Raw genomic sequence first — 25498 nt, 5'->3', positions numbered from 1 at the left:
TGATGTTCTGAAAAGGCTTATTTGTGAAAAATTCAAATAGACACAGAAGAAAAAACAAATGGGAATGACGACTGCATTTTCCTCATGGAGGACTGATGAAAAAAATAAATCAATCACGCAGTATGATACAGAACATAGTAAACATTAAATACACTTTTAAAGATTTGTTATTTGAAGTATAGGATAGTAGAAAATAGCTACCTTTCTGTGCTTTAGCTGTTATTTCAAAGTATTTAACTGTAAGATCTTGAATAGAAAGAACAGCCATGTGAGCTTTTCTCTGCCAATCAGCATCTTCTTTTTGCAGACTCTCAATTCTTCTGGGGCCTAGGTAGTCGTTCTGTACCGAGATCTGAAAATAAATCAGTCCATAATCAACAACACAATCGTTGCTATTTTGCCAACAGCAACCAGTTTTAGGGCAGCTAAACAAGAAAGAAAAACATAAAGGAGAGAAAACTACCAGCAAATCACCATGGCTTCTATTCAACAGAAAAAACTCTTTGAAGTGCTCCTTTCTGTTGAAAAAGTACATCCACGGTTTCATTACTATTCTTACTGGAAGCACAACAAACTCAAATGTAAATTTGATCTGCCAGTATCTTTTTGTTAAATATCTTATTATCTTCAGATAACAAGCATGCTTCATCCAGGCTTTCTTCCAACCTGAAATATTCACTTAGGAGGCAATTGTCCCCCTCTACACTGCACTGGTGCAGCCCCACCTCGAGTACTGTGTGCAGTTTTGGGCACCTCAATATAAGAAGGACATCAAACTATTAGAGTGTGCCCAGAGGAGGGCGACCAAGATGGTGAAAGGTCTCGAGGGCAAGACTTATGAGGAGCAGCTGAGGTCACTTGGCTTGTTCAGCTTGGAGAAGAGAAGGCTGAGGGGTGACCTCATCGCAGTCTACAACTTCCTCAAGGGGGGCAGTGGAGAGGGGGAGGTGCTGATCTCCTCTCTCTGGTGACCAGCAATAGGACATGAGGAAATGGAATGAAGCTGCGTCAGGGGAAGTTCAGATTGGACATTAGGAAAAGGTTCTTCACTGAGAGGGTGGTCGGTCACTGGAACAGGCTCCCCTGGGAAGTGGTCACGGCCCCAAGCCTGTCAGAGTTCAAGGAGCATCTGGACGATGGTCTTAGTCATATGGTTTAGTGTTAGGTGGTCCTGCAAGAAGCAGGGAGTTGGACTCGATGATCCTTATGGGTCCCTTCCAACTTGAGATATTCTATGATTCTATGATTCCATTCTGAAGTAAATGAATGCTCTTTAGTCAGAACGAAGCTGGAAACAGGGGGATACGCTGGGGTAGTGAGAAGCAGTCATCAACATTTTAGTAGTTTTCCTTTGTTAAAGATGACTTTTTAAAACATAGTTTCCTAGCGACTGGGAGTTCGAATCTCTTTTCATTGCTAAGACCAAAGCAGTTTTATTTTGAAGAGACAACTATCTGAAGCCAGTAAAAGATTAATTTTTACAAGAAACTTCAAATAAAAAAAAAAAATAGCTTTCTCTCCCAAAACTGAAAATTTTTTACATACTTTTTAAACATGAAGGTATTAAGTAGTCCCACTGCAGACAACAGACTATATATCTAATAATTAAATATTTAAGCCTGCTCCTGCAACACCAAAGCCTTAATTTTGAATATTTTTCATTTACATCAGTCAAGATGACACCTCACTAGTATAAACAAAAACCCCCAAACCCAAAAGCGCTCATAATCTTCTATGTCACCAGATATTTTAACCTGAAGTTCTAGCACCTCAAATATTCATCTTCATTTCACAAAACTTCAATCTGGTCTCAGAGCCATTCCACTCTATAGTTAAACTACAAACAGTAGGTTTTTAAGTGACTGTTCAGGATCTACCTCTGCATATCCACTTAGTCCATCTCTTAGAGGGATGATTTTTAAAAGTAAAAATATATAGATGCCTTCTATATAATTGTTCATTTCTTGAAAAGTGTTTAAAGTAGTTTAATAAGGTATTTTAATCTACTACTTATATATTTCCAAAACCCTTGGAAAGGCAACAGGCAAAAAAAAAAAAAAGTGAACAAATGTGAATAATAATTTTACTAGATAGGTTGTAACATGTAATTTGATGAAGGACATATGTATCATGATTTCCACAGGGAATGCTTATGAACGGACAGACAAGAATTTCCAAATAAACATCAAACTGTATGTATGTACCAGTGAGTGATGACTGGTGAAGTTAATGCTTTCCATTTACACAGAACTCTGAAACAGCAAGTTCCTTTGAGAAGCAGGATAAAAACAATACAGTTAAAAAGTCTTCCTTTTCTATTCCTTGGTAAAGATGAGGTAATTTGATACTGGAATTGACATGGGATCACTGAGTAATGTGAGTAACATTCTTGTTAGCCATCATTTCTAAGAGAATAAGAAGCCTCAAAGTAACATTTCTTCATAAAGTTTTGCCTGCCAAAACATTATTCACACACATTGCAAGCTAGAGAGATTTATGAAGGCACAATACAATTGTATCTTTGTTCCCTAGAGCAAGTATTTACAAGTAACAAAAAAGGGAAGCACCTTTTCATTAACTGCAATCCCAAGTATGTCATCCATACAGTCATTCATGCTGAGGGTATTCATATGGCAAGGCACAGAAAACCCAAGAAGCCTTTGCTTTAGCAATACCCATACAAGTATGCATATTTACGTGTGACTTTAAGCAGATGATCACAGTCCTGCAAAGCTTTAGAAACTGGGGAAACAAGGAAGAATATGGAGCTGTAAACGTTTATGAGGATGGACCAGTTCAAGGTAGTACAGTTACTGATGAGTACCTTCCTTTTTCCTTTATGCATCTGTTCATATACACATTCACATTTAAAAGACACCAAGCAGCATACTCCACAAATGACTACTGTCTGGAAGGAGGTCCCCAAGTAGTTGCATGAACAAGAACAGACCAACATCATGCCTTGAGGCTGCAGCAATAGTGGTGTGCTTAACAAAAGCCTGAACGGAGCCCCAGAAAAATACACAGGACAGAAGCATTTCCTTAGTGCTGCTCGAGCTGACCTGCCCTGATGCTTAGCAGTCTTATAGCCTATACCTACACAGCTTGTTATCTAGCAAGACAGTCAAACTCTTAGAATTATTGACCATGAACATGAATTGATGAGGATTCTTCTTGAAGTATCTTGTAGTACAAGCAAAAGACCAAAGCACATCTAATGTTCATGATATGCAAGGACAATATAGAAGGACACTTCGGCCTTTGCATTCTGCAGCTTGGATAAGGTGCGCGTGCACACACACACACAGAGTTAACTTCCTGACTGCGAAGCTATGAAATGATGAAGGAAGGAGCAGGCTCTCATTGTTTCAAAGGGAACGTCCATTCAACAGGTGAAGACAGAATCTAAGTACCAGTCGGGAACAGTCTTTGACAGGTGAAAAACCCCAGCTGCTTCCTTAAGAAAGGTGGCTAGGTAGGAGCTGAGGATGAACCTTAAACTGAAAAGCTCGTTTCCTTCACATCTGACAAGTAGCCTAGGTTGATAGGAAAAGAACCTGGACCATTTGACCATAAAGAAATGCTAAGTTTAGTCTTTACTGCTATTGTTTAGGATATCCATGACCGGACACCAGAGTACACTGCTTGTCCCAACAACCATTTAACAGATATGCCAGCCAGAGGCAACTGAGGTTCAAGGTGACAAATTCAGAATGAGAAAGTTCAAGAATAAGGGACAAGAGTCCTGGAAATCAAGAGCTGCAAATGCTCAGAAGATCCAGGCTCCTGGGCTGATTCCTGGAGTGAGAGTCCTCAGCCACAGAGATCTTTGTCACTCTTTGGATAGTCTAGTTAAGTTCAGGATAACACACTGTGGCCACTTGCTGCCAGCAGAAGGCATCTCAAACCACTCATGGGGGCAGTAGGAATCAAATGAATCAAACAAAATTCAGGGAAGTTAACTGTTTATCAACATACCAGAAGCTTGGCATTGCATATTACAAACATAAATAGTCTTACCTAGAACAGCCAGAGATATTCTCATGCAAGGGGAAGGAAAGCAATCAAGTTACCTTAATATTTTACTTCATGAAACGATCTCATTTTCTGGAAAGCAAACTGTCAGAAGGAGACTCCAGAAAGGTATTCAATGAACACACTCTGCACTGTGTCCTTAAAGGCAGGTCCTTGCTTCCCATCTTTGTTTCTATTAGGTCAATGACTTTGAGTGGCAGCAAACCACTTTGGTACCTTGGAAGTTGCAAACCACTCAGAAAGTCATTGACCTAATAGAACAGAATAGAGATTGCAACTTCCAAGGTACCAAAGTGGTGTTCCTGCCCAAGCTCAAAGGCTTGCCTGACATACACACTCTGTGGCCTCTGAGAGCCTCTTCACTGACCTGAACATGCTCCAGTGCTCCCCAGGGGAAAAGCAATCTCTTCCCAGGCAGTGCATTCCACCTGATTCAATTTCTCCATCAAGAAATGTAACAAAGAAAAATTGAGTTATTAAAAAAAAAACCACCACCAAAACCAGTGTAAAAGAAAATACTGCTAGCAACCTTTCCAAAGGTAATTAATGCCATTCTTTATAATCTAAGCTCAATAACTGTGATAAAAAAAAATAGAGGGCATGCAAACAGCCACTTTTGGCCATACACCTGGCACACTCTGGGGAAACATGGGGAAAAAAAACCCAGAAAAAAAAGATAGCCATACTGTGAATGTAAATACTGACAATTACCAATCACTTGAGAGAAGAATTATCAGTTTTCAAGTGCAACCTACCTAGAAAATTATTATAATCTCTCAGTCATTAATGAAATTTATGCCTGTCATCCTTACAGGGCAGGACAGAATCACCAGAGAAAAACAGAGATGAACAACTGAGACATAGTGGTAAAATATACATGGTCCCCCTTGCCAAATGGCTGGCTGAGCATTATGTCTCAGTGTCTTCATTTAGACTATCCTTCCTTGACAGTGGATTCTGCTTAGCCCAGTACAGTGCCACTACAGCAAATATATATTAAATCATATTATTCAATTTAAATAATATAATTTGGGTATATTTATATAGGAGATATAAATTATTTGAGACAACAAAAAAAGTTTTTACAAATATATTAATGACAAGAAGAGAGCCAAGGAGAATCTCCATCCCTTATTGGATGCAGGGGGGGAACATTGTCACCGAGGATGAGGAAAAGGCTGAGGTACTTAATGCCTTCTTTGCCTCAGTCTTTAACAGGCAGACCAGTTATCCTCAGGGTACTCGGCCCCCTGAGCTGGAAGACAGGGACGGCGAGCAGGATGAACCCCCCATAATCCAAGAGGAAGCAGTCAACGACCTGCTATGCCACCTGGATGCTCACAAGTCTACGGGGCCGGATGGGATCCACCCGAGAGTGCTGAGGGAGCTGGCGGAGGAGCTTGCCAAGCCGCTCTCCATCATCTATCAGCAGTCCTGGTTAACGGGGGAGGTCCCAGATGACTGGAGGCTTGCCAATGTGACGCCCATCTACAAGAAGGGCCGGAAGGAGGATCCGGGGAACTACAGGCCTGTCAGCCTGACCTCGGTGCCAGGGAAGATTATGGAGCAGTTCATCTTGAGGGCGCTCACAAGGCATGAGCGGGACAACCAGGGGACCAGGCCCAGCCAGCACGGGTTCATGAGAGGCAGGTCCTGCTTGACCAACCTGATCTCCTTCTATGACCAGGTGACCCGCCTAGTGGATGAGGGAAAGGCTGTGGATGTGGTCTACCTGGACTTCAGGAAGGCCTTTGACACCGTCTCCCACAGCATTCTCCTAGAGAAGCTGGCGGTTCACGGCTTAGACAGGTGTACTCTTCGCTGGGTAAAAAACTGGCTGGACGGCTGGGCCCAGAGAGTTGTGGTGAATGGAGTGAAATCCAGTTGGCGGCCGGTCACGAGTGGTGTTCCCCAGGGCTCAGTTTTGGGGCCGGTCTTGTTCAATATCTTTATCGATGATCTGGACGAGGGGATCGAGTGCACCCTCAGTAATTTTGCAGACGACACCAAGTTGGGCGGGAGTGTTGATCTGCTCGAGGGTAGGAAGGCTCTGCAGAGGGACCTGGACAGGCTGGATCGATGGGCCCAGGCCAACTGTATGAGATTCAACAAGGCCAAGTGCCGAGTCCTGCACTTCGGCCACAACAACCCCATGCAGTGCTACAGGCTTGGGGAAGAGTGGCTGGAAAGCTGCCTGTTGGAAAAGGACCTGGGGGTGTTGGTCGACAGCCGGCTGAACATGAGCCGGCAGTGTGCCCAGGCGGCCAAGAAGGCCAATGGCATCCTGGCCTGTATCAGAAACAGTGTGGCCAGCAGGACTCGGGAAGTGATTGTGCCCCTGTACCCGGCCCTGGTGAGGCCGCCCCTCGAATACTGTGTTCAGTTTTGGGCCCCTCACTACAAGAAGGACGTCGAGGTGTTAGAGCGTGTCCAGAGAAGGGCAACGAGGCTGGTGAGGGGTCTGGAGACCAAGTCTTATGAGGAGCAGCTGAGGGAACTGGGGTTGTTTAGCCTGGAGAAAAGGAGGCTGAGGGGAGACCTTATCGCTCTCTACAACTACCTGAAAGGAGGTTGTAGCGAGGTGGGTGTTGGTCTCTTCTCCCAAGTAACTAGCGATAGGATGAGAGGAAATGCCCTCAAGTTGTGCCAGGGGAAGTTTAGACTGGATGTGAGGAAAAATTTCTTTACTGAAAGAGTGTTTAAACATTGGAACAAGCTGCCCAGGGAAGTGGTTGAGTCCCCATCCCTGGAAGTATTTAAAAGACGTGTAGATGAGGCGCTTAGGGACATGGTTTAGTGGGCATGGTGGTGTTGGGTCGACGGTTGGACTCGATGATCTTAGAGGTCTTTTCCAACCTTAATGATTCTATGATTCTATGATTCTATTTAGAGTTGTATTTTATCATAGTGATACCGAGTACAAAGGAATATTGAAGAGACATCTGGTTCTCTTCACTGGACATAATGTAGCCAAGCTTGACCTATTCTCTGAATAGATAAGCCAAACATTCAGTAGGGGTTTACTCTGTGCAGTAGGGGTATACTCTCTGAATAGATAAGCTAAACATTCAGTAGGACAGAAGACCTTGAAACTTTGTAGATAAGAAAGTGATGCTGAAGACAGCTAGTTTGTGAAGGTAAAAGTGTGCAAACCGAGCCAAAGAACGAACTGTGCATGCGCAAGAACTGAGTTCAACTAGCGGTCATGGTGAGGAAGACTATCGACGACCACCAGAGGACCCTGAAAGACCACCAATGGACATAAGAGCGCATGTGTAAAGACTTTTACATATGTTAATGAACTAACATTAATATGTTAATCATGCCTCGGAAAACTAATGAATATGTATATTTTGACTGTACTTAACTCCTATAGTTAAGCAGCTCGGCGCGCACATTAGGTGGAGTGATCCCCTGCGCGCCCGGCGCCGCAATAAAGAATGCCTGCTTTCTAAAACTCCAAATTGAGTCTTAGAGAGTTTTTCATCTGCCGACTTACGGTAACAGATTTTGGCGACCCAGGTGGGACACAGCTCTTGAGCCTCGACGGATCCTGGGATCGCGGAACCTCAGCCGGCACCGAGGGATTCTCGGAGAGGACTTCTCCCGATCCCCGGACCGAAGAGCCCCTGAGCGAAGACTACTGCTTTGTGAGTAATAAGGCATTCTTTCGGAAATTTGGTTACCTGCCCGTCAGACGCAGCGAAAGCTCCGCAGGGTTGGGTTTAGGACCCGGGTAGGGGCTAGTCCCCATTTGGTAGGGGTTAAATGTCCCCGTTTGGTAGGGGTTAAATGTCCCCGTTTGGTTTGGAAGGGTTTAAAGTCCCCGTTTGATTTAAAAGGGATTAGAATTCCCGCTAGCAACCGCGGTAACAAATATTGTAAGAACTTGTCTATTATTGCAAGTATTGTCTGTTTGTTATAGTTCATCTGTTTGTTATAGTGATTGGTTATTTGTGTTGTTGTATGAAAGACTTGTCTGTGTGTGTGATTCCCTGTGTATAAAATGGGTGCCGGACCATCCACGGGTGAGGGAATTTTAAAGAAATCACCTTTGGGTTGTATTTTAATACATTGGAAACAAATTGCAGGATCCCCTGGTGGGGTCACAAGAAGGGATGATCTAATTAAGTATTGTAATCAATGGTGGCCACTATATAAACTAGAAGATGGAGAAAAGTGGCCAAGGAATGGTACTTTGAATTATAATACCCTGTTACAACTAATGCTGTTTCTGAGGAGAGAAGGAAAATGGGATGAGATATTGTATGCTGATATGTTCTTTACATTGAGGCAGCATCCTGAGTGGCAAAAGAAGTGTGGAATTAATTTGGCCCCAACTGATCCTTTGGTATTGGCATTGGAAAAGGATGAACGAGAGAGAGAAAAAGGTAAAGTGTTAAAAAGGTGTTGTTCGGCATGTAGTATTGGACAGAGATGTTTGAAGTTGACTCAGAAAGAGCAGGAAGAGGATTTAGAGATGTTAGTGGCTCCGGGATTGAGGCAGAGATCCCAAAATCATGGATTTGAGCCCTTCAGGGTGGAGGGCGAATCGGACGATGAGTCTGAGAGAGGCGCTACAAGGGCCACGCCGGTGGCAAGGAGAACTCGTAACCGACAGGGAACCGTGTTGCAAGCTCCGTTAAGGCAAGCAGTAGGGAATGAGGGTCCGGTTGTAGTAAAAGTGCCTTTTTCGATCACAGATTTAAACAACTGGAAAATAGCTGCCGGCAATTATAGAGATGATTCCGATCGAGTGGCCAGTGCCTTTGAAATGATGATAAAAACTCAGGATCCAGATTGGAAAGATATTGAAGTTATCATGCAAGTATTGTTTGATAGTACAGAAAGGGAAATGATTTGTAAAACAGCTAGAACTCAGGTAGAAGCTCAAATAGCTGCGGGAACACTGCAGGGACAACTGGAGCATCATTTCCCTTCGGCTGATCCTGCATGGGATCCAAATGATAATGGAGAAAAATTATTACTGACTCAATATCAAAAATGGGTCCTATTTGGGATAAGGAATGCTATACCTAAAGCAATAAACTGGTCAAAATTATATGAAATTAAACAAGACAAGAAGGAGTCACCCACAGACTTCTTAAATAAGTTAAAAGAAGCAGCCCGAAAATATACAACACTAGATCCTGAATCAGAAGAGGGAAAGAGTCAATTGGCAACTTTATTTATTGGACAATCTGCAGACGACATTCGCAGGAAATTACAGAAACTACAAGGGGCAGATGCTAGAGATTTGGGAAAGCTTTTAGATCGGGCTTGGTTAATATATAGAAACAGAGACCAGCAAAAAGAAAAAGGGAATGCTAGGCTAATTGCAGCATTGGAAGGAGTTCGTGGTTCACAAGGAGGCCAAAGAAGAGATGGATTTGGGGGGGATCGACATCGGGAAGGTCGCAGTAGGGGATACTCTAGACCCCCATTAGGAAAGACTCAATGTGCTTATTGTAGGAAGGAGGGACATTGGAAACAAGAATGTCCGTTGTTACGAAAAAATGGAAAGTCTGAAACCTCTATATTAAACATAGAAATGGAAGACTGAAGGAAACCGGAGGAATCTTCCCCAGCAGAGCCTCTGGTTAAAATTAAGCTGGGGGAAGATGAAACTGAAATAGAATGTTTAATCGATACAGGAGCTACTTACTTGGTTTTGAATACAAAGAAACATGAGTTAGGATATGATACTGTAAGAATTATTGGTGCGACAGGAAAGCCGGAGACGCGGCCCTTCTTTAAACCTCTAAAATTTAAAATTGGAAAACAATGGGTAACGCATCAGTTTTTGTATCTACCAGGTGCACCAAAACCTTTAATAGGCCGAGATCTACTAGAAAAACTAGAAGCTGAAATAAAGTTTAAGAATGGAGAAGTAGAAGTGTCAATACCTGAATCTAAATTTGTCCAAGCTTCAATATTATTATTGCAGGAAATTGAGCAAGTGAAAAGGAAAATCCCGACTGAAGTTGAAGATGCAGTGATCCCTATTGTCTGGGCAGGAGAAATACCTGGAAAATCAGAGGGCTGAACCCGTAAGAATAGACCTTATACCAGGATCAACACTGGTAAGATTGAAACAGTATCCCTTAAAATTAGAAGCTAAACTTGGATTGGTACCTATTATACAAAAGTTTTTGAAATATGGGTTATTAAGAGAATGTGAATCTAAGTATAATACTCCGATTTTACCTGTTAAGAAGGCCGATGGAAAATCTTACAGATTAGTCCAGGATTTGAGAGCAGTAAACCAAATTGTCCAAGATATATATCCAGTAGTGGCAAATCCGTATACACTATTAACCGCACTCACTGAGGATCAGGGGTGGTTTACAGTTTTAGATTTAAAAGATGCCTTTTTCTGTGTCCCACTTGATTCCGGAAGCCAGGAATTGTTTGCCTTTGAATGGGAGAATCCTGAGACTGGAAGGAAAACCCAGTACACTTGGACTGTATTACCGCAAGGATTCAAAAATAGTCCGACAATCTTTGGAAATCAACTAGCAAAAGAATTAGAATTATGGAGACAAGAAAATAGAAATGGAGTAATGCTACAGTATGTCGACGATATACTAATAGCTGGGAACTCCCGAGAGGAATGCTTGGAATTGACAGTCAGTTTATTAAATTTCCTCGGACTTAGTGGTTACCGAGTGTCAAAAGGAAAGGCCCAAATTGCACAGGAAACTGTAATATATTTGGGCTTTGAAATTCTGAGGGGACAGAGACAATTAAGTAATGAAAGGAAAGAAGCTATTTGTCAGCTTCCAGAACCTCGAAATGTTCATGAGTTGAGAACCTTTTTAGGAATGGTGGGATGGTGTCGTTTATGGATTGCTAACTATGGACTGATGGTAAAACCCTTGTATGAATTATTGAAGTCATCAAAAGGTTCCCTGCAATGGTCAAATGAAGATCGAAATGCATACATTCAACTCAAAAGAGCTCTGATGAAGGCCCCAGCTTTGGGACTGCCTAATTTAGAAAAGCCATTTGAATTATTTACTCATGAAAGACAAGCAATAGCCCTTGGAGTTTTAACCCAGTGGTTGGGGGAATATAAAAGGGCTGTGGCCTACTTTTCTAAACAACTTGATCCGGTGAGCCAAGGATGGCCGAGTTGCCTAAGAGCAGTAGCTGCAACAGTGTTATTAATACAGGAGGCTCGAAAACTTACTATGGGACAAAAGATAACTGTTTATGTTCCACACATGGTGACCACAGTATTGGACCAGAAGGGTGGACATTGGTTGTCTCCTAGTAGAATGCTAAAATATCAAGTAGTACTAATAGAACTAGATGATGTGACCTTAAAGACTACTACTGTGATTAATCCTGCCATGTTTCTCTCAACTCGACAAGAAGGCGGCAAACCGGAACATGACTGTCTGCAGACCATTGAGGAAGTCTATTCAAGCAGACCCGATTTAAAGGATGTTCCCTTGCAGAATCCAGATTGGGAGCTATACACGGACGGCAGCAGCTTTATGAAAGAAGGAAAGCGGGTATCAGGATATGCAATCACCACCGTCGAAATGGTGGTGGAAGCACAAGCGCTGCCCACCAAGACGTCAGCTCAGAAGGCCGAACTGACAGCTCTCACCCGAGCTCTACAGTTAAGTGCAAATAAGTGTGTGAATATTTGGACAGATTCTAAATATGCTTTTGGAGTAGTACATGCACATGGAGCAATTTGGAAGGAAAGAGGATTGTTATCCTCACAAGGTACGGAGATAAAGCATAAAGAAGAGATCTTGAGCCTACTGGAGAGCATAAAGGCTCCGGCTGCTGTAGCTGTTATGCATTGTAAAGCTCATCAGTCGGGACAAACCGCTCAGGACCGAGGAAATAAGCTGGCTGATTTGGCCGCAAAGCGGGCTGCAGAAAAAGGCATAGAAGAAAATGTATTAGCAATAGTGCCAGGAAAAAGAATCTCCCTTCAAGAAAACCCTATTTACGATAAACAAGATAAAAGATTAATCGAAACTTTACAAGCAGAAAGGCGAGAAGACGGATGGGCAGTTACACCTACAGGTTTAGTAGTAATACCGCATTCCCTTATGAATAGTTTAGTAAAGGAAGAACATAACACTGTGCACTGGGGGACTGAAAATTTGTTAAAACATTTACAGAAGTCGGTTATTAGCAGAAATATGGTGGAAATTATTAAATCAGTCACACAAAGATGTGAGTTATGTTGTAAAAACAACCCAAAAACACAGAATAAAATTCAATTTGGAAAAACTATGGAGGGACAGGCACCTGGGGAGTATTGGCAAATAGATTTTACTGAATTGCCAAGAAAAGGAGGGCTGAAGTATTTGTTGGTCCTTGTGGATACATATACAGGATGGCCTGAGGCCTTTCCATGTCGCACCAATAAAGCAAAAGAAGTAGTAAAAATATTATTAAAAGAAATAATCCCAAGATTTGGAGTACCTTTAGGGATGTCATCAGATAGGGGTCCACATTTTGTAGCCAAAGTAGTTACTGAAATAAGCAGACTGTTAGATATTAGTTGGGATTTACATACCCCTTATAGGCCTCAATCTAGTGGTAAAGTAGAAAGAATGAATTGTACCCTGAAGACTCAGTTAAGTAAGATATGTCAGGAAACCTCGATAAACTGGACACAGGCTTTGCCTTTAGCTTTGCTAAGAATTAGAGTCCAGCCACGAGGTAGGCAACACTTCAGCCCATACGAATTGATGTATGGACGACCGTACCAAATGCCTGGACTGCCAGGAGAGATGCGAATACAAGGGGAGAATGATGCAAGAAATTACTTGATTGCTCTTGGGAAAGTTTTACAAAAACTAAATAAATATGTAGTCTTGAATAAATCTCTAGGTCTTGATTCCCCAGCGCATCCATTCCAGCCCGGAGATTGGGTATACATTAAATCCTGGACTTCTGAACCACTACAAGAAAAATGGAAAGGACCATTTCAAATCTTGTTAACTACACATACAGCAGTTAAACTAGAAGGAAAAGGACCGTGGATTCACTACTCTCGAATTAAGAAAGCTCCTGTAGAATGGAAAGTGGAATCAAGATCACCTCTTTGACTAGTAGTTAAGAGAATATCTGGGAGTAATAGAACTTAATTCAATCTATGGTAGCAGCAGTTATAAGAGAAGGGGAAGAGGGCACCTTACCCACCGAAATTCGAAAGGTAATTTGGGATAATGCAACTAAATTTGAGAAAGAATTCCAATCCTGGTGGTACTTAGTTAATTTCACTTTTGATCCCATCAACAATAAGGCCACAGCTTTTGTCTTAACAATTCACAATGCTTCAGTATACACCATATACCCAATCATTGCATTAGGATTAAATCACAATGGAACTATACTCTATCCATCAGAACATAGAGTATGGGCCCAACAGAATGGAAACAAATGGCAAACTGTTGATGTTAACGCATGCGTCGTACGGGAACAGCAAGGATTTATTTGTGAGAGTAACACCATTAAAGCCCAAGACATTTGTCTTGACACTGAACAAAGTGTTTGTCACTTTGAAATACATCCTGATGAGACACCTAACACTATACTCATATATATTGGAAAAGGATGTGTTTGTATGAGAACCCCTTGTGACTGTATATTTGTGGATAAGCGTTACTGTAGATACAAGCAATCACTCAAATATTTGTGTTTGTAACTTTACTAACATTATAGGATGCGACTTTAATTATTCAGCTCCTGTTACATCTTATCAATTACTGCAATCTAATTATACATTGAGTGAAGATTTATTACCTACCCCCATCGGAATGGATCTCACATTGGTGAAGAAACTACTGCAACATAATGACCTGTGTCAATTACTAGAACGGGTCCGAGACAATGGACGCAAAACTCTAATCACTGTTCACCATGATACAGAAGAGATACACCATGTCTTGGAAAGAGTAAAGAAGGATGGAGAACACCACTGGTGGGAAACTCTTCTTGGATGGTCACCGACTGCAACGGGAGTATTTAACCTTATGCTTCATCCAATTATAGTCTTACTAACTCTAACTGTAGTATGCCTGTTACTTGTAGTTATATTGTATACAAAGGTTTGGTACATGATGAAACGAATAACCCAACTTGACATATACTAACCCTGTCTACTATAGCTTTGTCAACTCTCTTAATGAGATGAGGATTGTAGCTTGCTAGCTACGAATCCTCAAAAGAAAAGGAGGGATTGATACCGAGTACAAAGGAATATTGAAGAGACATCTGGTTCTCTTCACTGGACATAATGTAGCCAAGCTTGACATATTCTCTGAATAGATAAGCCAAACATTCAGTAGGGGTTTACTCTGTGCAGTAGGGGTATACTCTCTGAATAGATAAGCTAAACATTCAGTAGGACAGAAGACCTTGAAACTTTGTAGATAAGAAAGTGATGCTGAAGACAGCTAGTTTGTGAAGGTAAAAGTGTGCAAACCGAGCCAAAGAACGAACTGTGCATGCGCAAGAACTGAGTTCAACTAGCGGTCATGGTGAGGAAGACTATCGACGACCACCAGAGGACCCTGAAAGACCACCAATGGACATAAGAGCGCATGTGTAAAGACTTTTACATATGTTAATGAACTAACATTAATATGTTAATCATGCCTCGGAAAACTAATGAATATGTATATTTTGACTGTACTTAACTCCTATAGTTAAGCAGCTCGGCGCGCACATTAGGTGGAGTGATCCCCTGTGCGTCCGGCGCCGCAATAAAGAATGCCTGCTTTCTAAAACTCCAAATTGAGTCTTAGAGAGTTTTTCATCTGCCGACTTACGGTAACAATAGGAACTAGAAAGTAAGCCCGTGGGAAAAAAATGGTAGTTTAATTAAGAGAAGACCACAGCTGTAATAAGGAGAACAGTTGGGGAGGAAAGAGAGAGAACCCACCTCTGAAGGTTGCAGCTTATGAAGAACATATGGCAGCTTGCCTCCCTGATACCGAAATACTAAGGAGACATACGGTTTTCTTTGTCGAAGCAAAGTAGCTAAATGTTCTGCAGACTGGACATTCCATAGATAAAAGGAATCCTTGAAGCTGTGTGTACAGGGGTGGAACGGATAAGGAAGTTATGCTGAAATCAGCTACTGCAACTAGGTGAAAAGACTGAGTTCAATTAGCGGACACAGTGAGGAAGACTATCGACGACCACCAGAGGACCCTGGAAGACCACCAATGAACATAAGAGCACATGCGTTCAAGACTTTTGCATATGTTAATGAGTTCCAGGAAGTAACATGAATATGCTAATCATTTCTCAGAAATCTAATGAATATGTATATTCTGATTGTACATAACTCCCATAGTTGAGCAGCCTGGCGCGCACACTAGGTGGAGCGATCCCCTGCGCGCCCGGCGCCGCAATAAAGAATGCCTGCTTTCTAAAACTCCAAATTGAGTCTTAGAGAATTTTTCATCTGCCGACTTACGGTAACAGTTTTGGCGACCCAGATGGGACACTGCTCTTGAGCCTCGACGGATCCTGGGATCGCGGAACCTCAGCCGGCACCGAGGGATTCTCGGAGAGGACTTCTCCCGATCCCCGGACCGAAGAGCCCCTGAGCGAAGAACACTGCTTTGTGAGTAATAAGGCATTCTTTTTGGAAATTTTGGAAGGGGTTAGAGTCCCCACTCAAAGGGGTTAGAGTCCCCGCTACCTGCCTGTCAGACGCAGCGAAAGCGCCGCAGGGTTGGGTATAAGACCCGGGCTAGGGGTTAGAGTCCCCACTTGGAAGGAGTTAGAGTCCCCACTAGGGGTTAGAGTCCCCACTCAAGATAAACATCAAGAGCAACCGTGGTAACAGTTATTGTAAATACTTGTCTATTATTGTAAGTATTTGTTTCATATAGTAATTAGTTATTTGTATTATTGTTGCTGTACAAAAGGCTCGTCTCTGTGTGTGATTCCATTATTGTAAGTGTTTGTTTGTAGTTATTTGTATTGTTGTTGTTGTACGAAAGACTTGTTTGTGTGATTCCCTGTATATAAAATGGGCGCTGGATCATCCGCCGGATCATCCACTGGTGGGGGAATTTTAAAGAAATCACCTTTGGGATGTATTTTAAAGTATTGGAAACAAATTGCAGGATCCCCTGGTGGGGTCGCAAAAAGGGATGATCTAATTAAGTATTGTAATCAATGGTGGCCACTATACAAACTAGAAGATGGAGAAAAGTTGCCAAGGAATGGTACTTTGAATTATAATACTCTGTTACAACTAATGCTGTTTCTAAGGAGAGAAGGAAAATGGGATGAGGTATTGTATGCTGATATGTTCTTTACATTAAGGCAGCATCCTGAGTGGCAAAAGGAGTGTGGAATTAATTTGGCCCCAACTGATCCTCTGGTATTGGCATTGGAAAAGGAGAAAGGAGAGAGAGAAAAAGGGAAAGGGTTAAAGAGGTGTTGTCCGGCATGCAGTATTGGACAGAGATGTTTGAAGTTGACCCAGAATGAGCAGGAAGAGGATTTAGGGATGTTAGTGGCTCCAGGGTTGAGGCAGAGGCCTCAGAACCATGAACTTGAACCCTTAGGGGCAGAGGGTGGATTGGACGATGAGCCCGAGAGAGACACTGCAGGGGCCACGCCGGTGGCAAGGAGAACTCGTAATCGACAAGGAACCGCACTGCAAGCTCCGTTGAGAGAAGCAGTAGGGAACGATGGTCCGGTTATCGTGAAAGTGCCTTTTTCAATTGTAGATCTAAATAACTGGAAAATAGCTGCCGGTAGTTATAGGGATGATTCTGATCGAGTGGCTAATACTTTTGAAATGATGATAAAAACCCAGGATCCAGATTGGAAAGATGTTGAAGTTATCATGCAGGTATTGTTTGATAGTACAGAGAGGGAGATGATTCGTAAGACGGCAAGGACTCAGGTTGAAGCCCCAATAGCGGCAGTGACATTACAAGGACAATTGGAGCATAATTTTTCCTCGGCAGATCCTGGCTGGGACCCTAATGATAATGGGCAGAAATTGTTATTAACGCAGTATCAGAGGTGGGTCGTGTATGGTATAAGAAATGCTATACCAAAAGCAATAAATTGGTCAAAATTATATGAGATTAAGCAGGATAGAAAGGAGTCTCCCACCGATTTCCGAAATAGATTGAAAGAAGCTACTCGGCAGTATACCACTCTGGATCCTGAATCAGAGGAAGGGAAGAATCAGTTAGCAACTTTGTTTATCGGGCAGTCTGCTGATGATATCCAAAGAAAGCTGCAGAAATTACAAGGAGCAGATGCCAGGGACCCAGGAAAGTTGTTGGATGTGGCTTGAGTGGTTTATAGGAAGAGATCAGCAGAAAGAAAAGGGAAATGCTAGACTGATTGCGGTACTAGGAGGAACTTATGGTCCTCGAGAAGGACCCAGGGGAGGATTTAGAGGCGGTTATCGAGGAAGAGGACGTAGTAGAGGATTCCCAAGGTCCCCAATAGGAGAGACACAGTGTGTTTATTGTAAAAGAAAGGGACACTGGAAACAAGAGTGCCCATTTTTGCAGAAATTTGGGGAACAATACACTCCTGTGTTAGCTGTAGAGGCGAGAGACTGAAAAACACCGGAGGGATCTTCCCCAGCAGAGCCTCTGGTTAAAATTAAGCTGGGGGAAGATGAAACTGAAATAGAATGTTTAGTCGATACAGGGGCCACTTATTTGGTTTTGAACACAAAGAAACATGAGTTAGGATATGATATTGTGAGAATTATTGGTGCGACAGGAAAGCCAGAGACACAACCTTTTTTTAAACCCTTAAAATTTAAAATTGGAAAACAATGGGTAACGCATCAGTTTTTGTATCTACCAGGTGCACCAAAACCTTTAATAGGCCGAGATTTATTAGAAAAATTAGAAGCTGAAATAAAGTTCAAAAATGGAGAAGTAGAAGTGTCAATGCCAGAATCTAAATTTGTCCAAGCTTCAATATTATTATTGCAGGAAATTGAGCAGGTGGAAAGAAAAATCCCGGCTGAAGTTGAGAATGCAGTGATTCCTGTCATCTGGGCAGGAGAAATACCCGGAAAATCAAGGAGGGCTGAACCCGTAAGGATAGACCTTATACCAGGATCAGCACCGATAAGACTGAAACAGTATCCCTTAAAGTTAGAAGCTAAACTTGGGTTGGTACCTATTATAGAGAAATTTTTAGAATATGGGTTATTAAGAGAATGTGAATCTAAGTATAATACTCCAATTTTACCTGTTAAGAAAGCTGACGGGAAATCTTATAGGTTAGTCCAGGACCTGAGGGCAGTGAATCAAATTGTCCAGGATATACACCCAGTGGTAGCAAACCCGTACACACTATTAACTGCTCTCACTGAAGATCAGGGATGGTTTACAGTCTTAGATTTAAAAGATGCCTTTTTCTGCATCCCACTTGACTCCGGAAGTCAGGAATTGTTTGCCTTTGAGGGGGAAAACCCTGAGACGGGAAGAAGGACTCAGTATACCTGGACAGTATTACCACAAGGATTCAAAAATAGTCCAATGATTTTTGGAAATCAACTAGCAAAAGAGTTAGAATTATGGAGGCAAAATAATAGAAATGGAGCAATGTTACAATATGTTGATGACATACTATTAGCCGGGAACTCCTGAGAAGAATGCTTGGAACTGACAATTAGTCTATTACACTTCCTCGGACTAAGCGGTTCTTGAGTGTCAAAAGGGAAGGCTCAAATTGCACAAGAAACTGTAACATATTTAGGCTTTGAAATTCTGAAAGGACAGAGACAGTTAAGCAATGAAAGGAAAGAAGCTATTTGTCAACTTCCAGAACCTCAAAACGTTCATGAATTGAGAACCTTTCTAGGAATAGTGGGATGGTGTCGCTTATGGATTGCTAATTATGGACTAATGGCAAAACCCTTATATGAGTTACTGAAATCATCGAAAGGTCCCCTGCAATGGACAAATGAAAGTCGGAATGCATATATTCAACTTAAAAGAGCCTTGATGAAAGCCCCAGCCTTAGGGCTGCTGTCCTGGTTTCGGCAGGGATAGAGTTAATTTCTTTTCTAGTAGCTGGTACAGTGTTTTGGATTTAGGATGAGAACAAAGTTGATAACGCACCGATGTTTTAGTTGTTGCTAGGTAATGCTTACACTAGCCAAGGACTTTTCAGCTTCCCATGTTCTACCGACTGAGAAGGCTGAAGGTGCACGAGAAGCTGGGAGGGGGCACAGCCAAACTGGCCAAAGGGACATTCCATACCATGTGACGTCATGCTCAGTACATAAACTGGGGAAAGCTGGCCGGGGGGGCCGCTGCTCGGGGACTGGCTGGGCATCGGTCGGCGGGTGGTGAGCAATTGTACTGTGCATCACTTGCTTTGTGTATTATTATTATTATTATCATATTATTGTTATTATCATTTTATTTCAATTATTAAACTGTTTTTATCTCAACCCACAAGTTTTTCTAACGTGTGCTCTTCCAATTCTCTCCCCCATCCCACCGGGTGGGGGGGAGTGAGCGAGCGGCTGCGTGGTGCTTAGTTGCCGACTGAAGTTAAACCACGACAGTCCTTTTTGGCGCCCAACGTGGGGCTCGAAGGGTTTGAGATAATAACAGGTTAACCGGAGCGTATTAAAGAACTTATATCTGTTAGTAGTTGTGGGTCACAATGTTGGTTTCTCTGTTCTCGATATTGATTTGTATAATCTGCATCGCGCTCTTTTTCCTGCTGTACATGTTAAAGATTGGTGTTGGGTTTTGCAGTTTGCTGTGGTCTGCAGTGAATAGTAATGTCTCGCTTGTGAGGTTTGTTTTTAGAACATTGACCTTGACCTTAGTGTGGTATGTAAACTTCGCAATGAAGCCGTTACTGTACCACGGAGATCATTTCGTGGAGACAACTAGCAATTGCAGTAACTTTTCTGAGAGTTTCTTTACGGAGGAAATACAGAATGGCAGTGTCACTACCTTCTTCTATGATGTTTCCTCCTTCATTACAGTAATTTTTCAGTATTTTGAACATCCTTGGGCAGTTAAGATACTTCTATTAATACTTCTTGGGAATACTGTTTCGGTTTTGTCTAAAGTTGGTAAGCAATTTAAGAATATCATCCAGAGATCTGCCCCAAGGCTGAATAATTATGAGTGGCAGGGTGTGTGGGACAAGATGGGCAAGTACCTAGGCCAATGGGCACCCCCAGTGTTTTGGAACTTCACCCCTGAGCAAGTGAAGAATCCTGAAAAGTTAGTAGAATATTTGGAAAAAGTATGCTGTCACCCTGGCAACTCCAGAGAGATGCAGATCATTGCAACGTGCTGGGGCCTGGCCCATGCCTACCGAGCCCTGTTCAACACCATTCAGTGCCCTCAAAGGGAAGGGAAGGTCTCTGGCTCTGACAGTAAAACGACACGCACTGCGGCCACTCAGACCCGGGCAACGCGCCCTGCGGCCACTCCGACCCCAGCGACAGGCCGTGCAGCCACTCAGACCCCGGCAACAGGCCCTGCGGCCACTCAAACCCGGGCAACACGCACTACGGCCACTCCAACCCCAGCGACATGCACTGAGGCCACTCAGACCCCGGCGACATGCACTACGGCCACTCAGACCCCGGCGACATACACTGCGGCCACTCAGACCCGGGCAACGCGCCCTGCGGCCACTCCGACCCCAGCGACAGGCCGTGCAGCCACTCAGACCCCGGCAACAGGCCCTGCGGCCACTCAAACCCGGGCAACACGCACTACGGCCACTCCAACCCCAGCGACATGCACTGAGGCCACTCAGACCCCGGCGACATGCACTACGGCCACTCAGACCCCGGCGACATACACTGCGGCCACTCAGACCCGGGCAACGCGCCCTGCGGCCACTCCGACCCCAGCGACAGGCCGTGCAGCCACTCAGACCCCGGCAACAGGCCCTGCGGCCACTCAAACCCGGGCAACACGCACTACGGCCACTCCAACCCCAGCGACATGCACTGAGGCCACTCAGACCCCGGCGACATGCACTACGGCCACTCAGACCCCGGCGACATGCACTGCGGCCACTCAGACCCGGGCAACGCGCCCTGCGGCCACTCCGACCCCAGCGACAGGCCGTGCAGCCACTCAGACCCCGGCAACAGGCCCTGCGGCCACTCAAACCCGGGCAACACGCACTACGGCCACTCCAACCCCAGCGACATGCACTACGGCCACTCAGACCCCGGCGACATGCACTACGGCCACTCAGACCCCGGCGACATGCACTGCGGCCACTCAGACCCTGGCGACATGCACTGCGGCCACTCCAATCCCGGCGACATGCACTGCAGCCACTCAGACCCCGGCGACATGCACTGCGGCCACTCAGACCCCGGCGACATGCACTGCGGCCACTCCAATCCCGGCGACATGCACTGCAGCCACTCAGACCCCGGCGACATATACTGCGGCCACTCAGACCCTGGCGACATGCACTGCGGCCACTCCAATCCCGGCGACATGCACTGAGGCCACTCAGACCCCGGCGACATGCACTGCGGTCACTCAGACCCCGGCAACAGGCCCTGCGGCCACTCAGGCTCCGGTGACATGCACGTGCACTGTGGCCACTCCAACCCCGGCAACAGGCCCTGCGGCCACTCAGACTCCAGTGACATGCACTTGCACTGTGGCCACTCCAACCCCGGCGACAGGCCCTGCGGCCACTCAGACTCCGGTGACATGCACGTGCACTGTGGCCACTCCAACCCCGGCGACAGGCCCTGCGGCCACTCAGACTCTAGTGACATGCACTTGCACTGTGGCCACTCCAACCCCGGCGACAGGCCCTGCGGCCACTCAGACTCCGGTGACATGCACTTGCACTGCAGTCACTCAGACCCCGGCAACAGGCCCTGCGGCTACTCGGACTCCGGTGACATGCACTTGCACTGCGGCCACTCCAACCCCGGCGACATGCACTGCGACCACTCCAACCCCGGCAACAGGCCCTGTGGCTGAACCAAAGAACCAGCCTGTGCCGGTATCAGTCGCCCCTGTACACAAGAAGAAATTTTGGAAGCGGAAGTCGGCTCGTTTAGTAAGGGAGGAAGAAGCTTCTTCTAAAAGGGAACCGGAGGAAGAACTGTACGAATACCCTGGAGAAGGGCCACCACGAGAACGGGAGGAGGAGACCCGGCCGCTGATCAGGGAGGAGGAAGAGGAAGAACTCATAAACGAGGCAGTGACCACCCGATCTCTATCCCTGAGTGAGCTGCGAGATATACGAAAAGATTTCAGCCGCCGTCCAGGTGAGCACATTGTCACCTGGCTGCTCCGATGCTGGGATAATGGGGCCAGTAGCCTGGAATTAGAGGGTAGGGAAGCCAAGCAGCTGGGATCCCTTTCTAGGGAAGGGGGCATTGATAAAGCAATTGGAAAAGGGACACGTATCCTCAGCCTTTGGAGGCGACTCTTGTCAAGCGTGAAGGAAAGGTATCCCTTTAAGGAAGATGTCATATGTCGCCCAAGCAAATGGGCCACCATGGAGAAGGGTATCCAGTTTCTGAGAGAATTAGCTGTGCTGGAGGTGATTTATGGTGACCTGAACAATAAACAACTATCCAAAGATCCAGATGAAGTCAAGTGCACACGACCCATGTGGCGGAAGTTTATAAGGAGCTCACCATCGTCATACGCCAATTCATTGGCAGTGATGACCTGGAAAGATGGAGAGGAACAAACAGTGGATGAATTGGCTAGTCAACTCCGGCAATACGAGGAAAGTCTTTCTTCCTCCATCGTCTCGGCTGTGGAGAAACTGTCCGAAAAACTGTCCCGGGAGATCCAGCAACTCAGAGAGGATAGGTCCTACTCCTCACCTGTACGGACCAGTATCTCGGCTATTAGAAGTAAGCGTTCTTTTGCTCAAGAGAGAGAATATAAAGGGTACACACCACGGGGCACCCTATGGTTTTATCTGCGTGACCACGGAGAGGACATGAGGAAGTGGGATGGGAAACCTACCGCAGCCCTAGGGGCACGGGTACGCGAATTGCAAGGGAAAACAATCACAGAAAGAGGTTCTTCCAGGAAAATTGCTGCTCCAGTTTCCAGCGGGCAGTTCCCCAGAGAGAGTAGAAGGGCTGATCTTACTCTTGATCTTAATGAAGAAACTTCTGACCCGTACGTACAAGAAATGAGAAATGAGTACTGTGATGAGGATTAGAGGGGCCCTGCCTCCAGCCAGGGGGAGGAAAGGGACAACCGGGTTTACTGGACTGTGTGGATTCGGTGGCCTGGCACGTCAGACCCACAGAAGTATAAGGCTCTGGTAGACACCGGTGCACAGTGTACCCTAATGCCATCAAGCTATATAGGGGCAGAACCCATCTGTATTTCTGGGGTGACGGGGGGATCCCAACAGCTAACTGTATTGGAAGCCGAAGTGAGTTTAACTGGGAACGGGTGGCAGAAGCACCCCATTGTGACTGGCCCAGATGCTCCGTGCATCCTTGGCATAGACTACCTCAGGAGAGGGTATTTCAAGGACCCAAAAGGGTACCGGTGGGCTTTTGGTATAGCTGCCTTGGAGATGGAGGAAATTAAACAGCTGTCCACCTTGCCTGGTCTCTCGGAGGACCCCTCTGTTGTGGGGTTGCTGAAGGTCGAAGACCAACAAGTGCCAATTGCTACCACCACAGTGCACCGGCGGCAATATCGCACCAACCGAGACTCCCTGATTCCCATCCATAAGCTGATTCGTCGACTGGAGAGCCAAGAAGTGATCAGCAAGACCCGCTCACCCTTTAACAGTCCCATATGGCCAGTGCGGAAGTCTAATGGAGAGTGGAGACTAACAGTAGACTATCGTGGCCTAAATGAAGTCACGCCACCGCTGAGTGCCGCTGTGCCAGACATGCTAGAACTTCAATACGAACTGGAGTCAAAGGCAGCCAAGTGGTATGCCACAGTTGATATTGCTAATGCGTTTTTCTCAATCCCTTTGGCAGCAGAGTGCAGGCCACAGTTTGCTTTCACTTGGAGGGGCGTTCAGTACACCTGGAACCGACTGCCCCAGGGGTGGAAACACAGCCCTACCATTTGCCATGGACTGATCCAGACTGCACTAGAACAGGGTGGAGCTCCAGAACACCTCCAATACATTGATGATATCATCGTGTGGGGCAACACAGCAGGAGAAGTTTTTGAAAAAGGGAAGGAAATAGTCCAAATCCTGCTGAAGGCCGGTTTTGCCATAAAACAAAGTAAGGTCAAGGGACCTGCACAGGAGATCCAATTTTTAGGAATAAAATGGCAAGATGGACATCGTCAGATCCCAATGGATGTGATCAACAAAATAACAGCCATGTCTCCACCAACTAGCAAAAAGGAAACACAAGCTTTCTTAGGCGTCGTGGGTTTTTGGAGAATGCACATTCCAAATTACAGTCTGATTGTAAACCCTCTCTATCAAGTGACCCGGAAGAAGAACGATTTCAAATGGGGCCCTGAGCAACGACAAGCTTTTGAACAAATTAAACGGGAGATAGTTCATGCAGTAGCCCTGGGGCCAGTCCGGGCAGGGCAAGAGGTAAAAAATGTGCTCTATACCGCAGCCGGGGAGAACGGCCCTACCTGGAGCCTCTGGCAGAAAGCACCAGGGGAGACTCGAGGTCGACCCCTAGGGTTTTGGAGTCGGGGATACAGAGGATCCGAGGCCCGCTATACTCCAACTGAAAAAGAGATATTAGCAGCATATGAAGGGGTTCGAGCTGCTTCAGAAGTGATCGGCACTGAAGCACAGCTCCTCCTGGCACCATGACTGCCGGTGCTAGGCTGGATGTTCAGAGGGAGGGTCCCCTGTACACATCATGCAACTGATGCTACATGGAGTAAGTGGGTCGCACTGATCACACAACGGGCTCGAATAGGAAACCCCAGTCGCCCAGGAATCCTGGAAGTGATCATGGATTGGCCAGAGGGCAAAGATTTTGGAATACTACCAGAGGAGGAGGTAACGCGTGCTGAAGAGGCCCCAATGTATAATGAACTACCAGAAAATGAGAAGCAATATGCCCTGTTCACTGATGGGTCCTGTCGTCTTGTGGGAAAACATCGGAGGTGGAAAGCTGCTGTATGGAGTCCTATGCGACAAGTTGTAGAAACTGCTGAAGGAGAAGGTGAATCGAGCCAATTTGCAGAAGTAAAGGCCATCCAGCTGGCTTTAGACATTGCTGACCGAGAAAAGTGGCCAGTGCTCTATCTCTATACTGACTCGTGGATGGTGGCAAATGCCCTGTGGGGGTGGTTGCAGCAATGGAAGCAGAGCAACTGGCAGCGCAGAGGCAAACCCATCTGGGCTGCCGCATTGTGGCAAGATATTGCTGCCCGGGTGGAGAACCTGGTTGTAAAAGTCCGTCACGTAGGTGCTCACGTACCCAAGAGTCGGGCCACTGAAGAACATCAAAATAACCAGCAGGTGGATCAGGCTGCTAAGATTG

At 45.1% G+C, this 25498-nt stretch overlaps 1 protein-coding gene across 1 annotated transcript in view; it reads right to left on the bottom strand.

Moving 5' to 3' along the window:
- The window catches only part of LOC143171848 (junction-mediating and -regulatory protein-like), a 119334-nt gene that overhangs the window by 43398 nt on the left and 50438 nt on the right, over window positions 1-25498 (bottom strand). Inside the window, exon 3 of the mRNA XM_076360941.1 lies at window positions 202-352. Coding sequence (XP_076217056.1) covers window positions 202-352 — 151 coding nt within the window. The remainder of the gene's footprint in view (window positions 1-201; window positions 353-25498) is intronic.

This window comes from Aptenodytes patagonicus, chromosome W (genome assembly GCF_965638725.1).
Source record: "Aptenodytes patagonicus chromosome W, bAptPat1.pri.cur, whole genome shotgun sequence".
NCBI lineage: Eukaryota > Metazoa > Chordata > Aves > Sphenisciformes > Spheniscidae > Aptenodytes > Aptenodytes patagonicus.
This window is presented reverse-complemented; position numbering and strand designations above follow the sequence as displayed.